At 67.5% G+C, this 2,941-nt stretch overlaps 1 protein-coding gene across 1 annotated transcript in view; it reads left to right on the top strand.

Moving 5' to 3' along the window:
* The first annotated feature begins 14 nt into the window (after positions 1-14).
* CEP170B (centrosomal protein 170B) overlaps positions 15-2,941 on the top strand; it is a 26,279-nt gene continuing 23,352 nt past the window's right edge. The window contains exons 1-2 of the mRNA XM_023521864.1: positions 15-525; positions 2,527-2,643. Of these exons, the coding sequence (XP_023377632.1) occupies positions 358-525; positions 2,527-2,643 (285 nt within the window). The 5' untranslated portion in view covers positions 15-357. The remainder of the gene's footprint in view (positions 526-2,526; positions 2,644-2,941) is intronic.

Below are 2,941 nucleotides of genomic sequence, written 5' to 3'. Positions count from 1 at the left end.
CTCGGCCATGGCCGCCCCCGGCGAGCGCTGATTCAGGACCGAGCGCCGCTCCCTCCCCCTCCGGCCCGGCGCTCCCGCCGGCCGCCTCCCGGCCTGGTCTCTCCCTCCTCCCGCGGTCCCTCCCTCTGTTCCTCCTCCCTGTCTCCGCCTTTCCCTCCGCTGCCCCTGCCTCCTCTCCCGGCCTGTCCCGGCATCCGTTCTGTGTGCTCCTTCCAGCCGCCGGCCCCCGCCCCATCCCTACCCTTTCCCCGTCCCTGCCCCTCGGCGACTCCACCCCCACCAGTCCTCACCTCCTGGCTGGTGTGTCTTGACGAGGGGACAAGTTTGGGGTGTTTATTATTCTCCCGCCTAGCAACGATGGCCGCACGGCCCGAGCGGCCGCAGGCTGTTGGGGAGCATCCATGGCCCAGGCCCTGGCCTTTTCAGGAAGGGCAGTCGGCGGCAGGGCAGCCTGGGGATCTGGCCTCCCTCCCCCGCGAGCAGAGGCGGTGGCCTCAGGCTGGGGTCTCCCAGCCGCTGCCCAGGGTAGGTAGCAGGTGATGGCAGAGTGTGGGACATGGGGAGGAGGCTGTGCTGGGCCTGGACGCGGGCTGGCAAACGGGAGAGAGCCCTGTCATCCGTGCCCCTGCTCATCGGGGTTTCCGGGGAGGCCTCTGCCGGTTGGCCTCTAGTGTCCGCCCCCAGTGGACCCTGAGGAAGGGCAGGGGGCCCAGGGCGAGGGCCTCTGACCGGCTGGAGCCACTTGGGGTTGATTTTTTCAGATCTCACCTGCCTGCCTGGGGTGGCCTGGGGGTATGCGGTGGTCACTTGGGCCTTCACGCATGGGCGGGGCCTGGGAGGGAGCTGAGATCTCTGGGTGTGGGCCTCACGGGACAGGGCTGGGGACCCCTGGCCCGCCGCCTCCACCACGGTGCCACTATGTCGTCACCCGGTTACTGGGTTGGTCGGTCACCTCTTAATCAGTCTCCTGCTTTACCTCCGCCTGTCCTGCACAGTGAGTCAGGGCCTGGACCCAGAGGACAGAGTCAGGGCTGGACTCGCAGGCTGGGGACCACGCACTTGCCCAGGGCCCTGTTTTAAAATTCTTCATAATTTTGAAAAGTGGCTTTTTCATTTAGCACCGAGCCCCCCTCCCACCCCCTGCCCCAAATGACGCAGCTTGCCATGGGCCCTCCGGGACGCCCAGGGCCCGGGACCCAGCGTCTTCGCCGTGGTTGCTCCCTGTCTCCCCCAGGTGTTCGCGTCTGCCTGCTCCCTTGTCACTCTGCTGTCACCTTCCCAGTGAGCCTTCCCTGACGTCCCTCCTTAAACAGACGCCCCCACCCCCCCGCCGGCCGTCCGTCCGTCCGTCCGACTCTGCTGTCACCTTCCCAGTGAGCCTTCCCTGACGTCCCTCCTTAAACAGACGCCCCCACCCCCCCGCCGGCTGCTGTCCATCCCTGCCCGCCTCCCCATTTTCCTCTGGGTCACTGGAACCTTGTTCTTGGCTTGGAGAGAAGCCCCATGATGCAGGGATTGTGTGTGGCTTGGTCACAGCTGTCTGTCAGAGCCTAGGACACTGCCTGCCGCGTGGCGATGCCCAGGAGGGTTTACCTGTGCGTGCGCACGCACTGCGCGACTGTGCCCAAGGCACTTGTGGGCGGAGCTTTGGGTGTGAGTGGAGGCTGGGTGCACATGGGTGTGGCCCAGACGTGTCTGCACGCTTGGTGCCTGTGCACCTGTGCCGGAGCAGTGACAGCTCCACCCGTGGTCTGGGTGAGCAGGACGCTGGGGGACAGGGTTCTGCTGGAGCGGGACCGAGGGCCTCAGCCGCCCCAGAGTCTGGTCTCAGGCAGCGTCGGCCCTCAGTGTCGCTCGGGTGCCCCACTGTGCCCCTCACGCATCAGCCTCCCAGACCCGCCTTCATCGGTGCCCCCAGGACCTCAGCAGCACCTCCCTCCCGGGAGTTGGAGGGACTGCCTGATGCCCTGGCCACTGGCCTGGGGCCTCTGCGGGATGGCCACAGGTGACCACGGAGGGACCCTCGGTCTCCTCTCGGCAGTAGGAGTACTGATGGCTCAGGGGCTCTGTCTCCCCCTGGTCCCCGTGCCCACAGCTCATCCTAGAGTGTCTAGCGGAGGGAAGCGGAGCCTCTGGTTCAGAGTCTGTGTCCTGGGATGAGTCTGGTATCGTGGACCTGGCGCTTGGGGGGCCCTGACTGTGGGGAGCTGCCCCCGGTTGGGTCACGGGGACATACGTGGGTCCACATGCAGCTGATGCCCACGGGCTCAACCTCTGGCACCCAGAGACAGCCTGGCACGTGAGGGAGGACCGGGAGACCCTAGCTGGGGAGAGGTCCAGGGGACAGACACACTCAGGGAAGGCAGGTGGCCGGGCATGGCTGGCGCCCAGCGTTTCTGGAAGTGGCCGAGCACTGGTGCCATGACTGTGCTGGGACCTAGGGGGCAGCACGCATGTGTGACCTCACTGTGCCCAGGCCCCTCCGGGCAGGCGGCCGCCCTGATGACTCCTCCCGTCCCCCCGCAGGGCAGCGCCAAGATGAGCATCACCTCCTGGTTCCTGGTGAGCAGCGGCGGCACCCGCCACCGCCTCCCGCGAGAGCTCATCTTCGTGGGGCGTGAGGACTGCGAGCTCATGCTGCAGGTGAGCCCGGGCGTCTGCCTCACCCTGGACCCGCAGGCGGCCGTGCGCGGGCGACGCGCTCACGGGTCTGACAGCCGCTCAGCTCCTCTCAGAGTCTCAAGGTGTCGGGGGCCCCCCTCAGAAGATGCTGGGAAGTGGGCCTGTCCATGCCCTTGTCCGGGGGCCTCGCCTGGACTGTGAGTCAGGCGGCGAGCCACAGGCCAGCTCCGACCGTCAGGCCTGTCCACGTCGGCTGGCGACCCTTTGAGGCACTCTGGCGGGGCCTTGCTGGCAGGCGCTGGCCTCCGGGCCGTCAGAA

The sequence above is a fragment of the Pteropus vampyrus genome, unplaced genomic scaffold (genome assembly GCF_000151845.1).
Source record: "Pteropus vampyrus isolate Shadow unplaced genomic scaffold, Pvam_2.0 Scaffold320, whole genome shotgun sequence".
Lineage (NCBI taxonomy): Eukaryota > Metazoa > Chordata > Mammalia > Chiroptera > Pteropodidae > Pteropus > Pteropus vampyrus.
The sequence above is the reverse complement of the archived record's forward strand: the minus strand, read 5'-3'. Positions and strand labels throughout refer to the sequence as shown.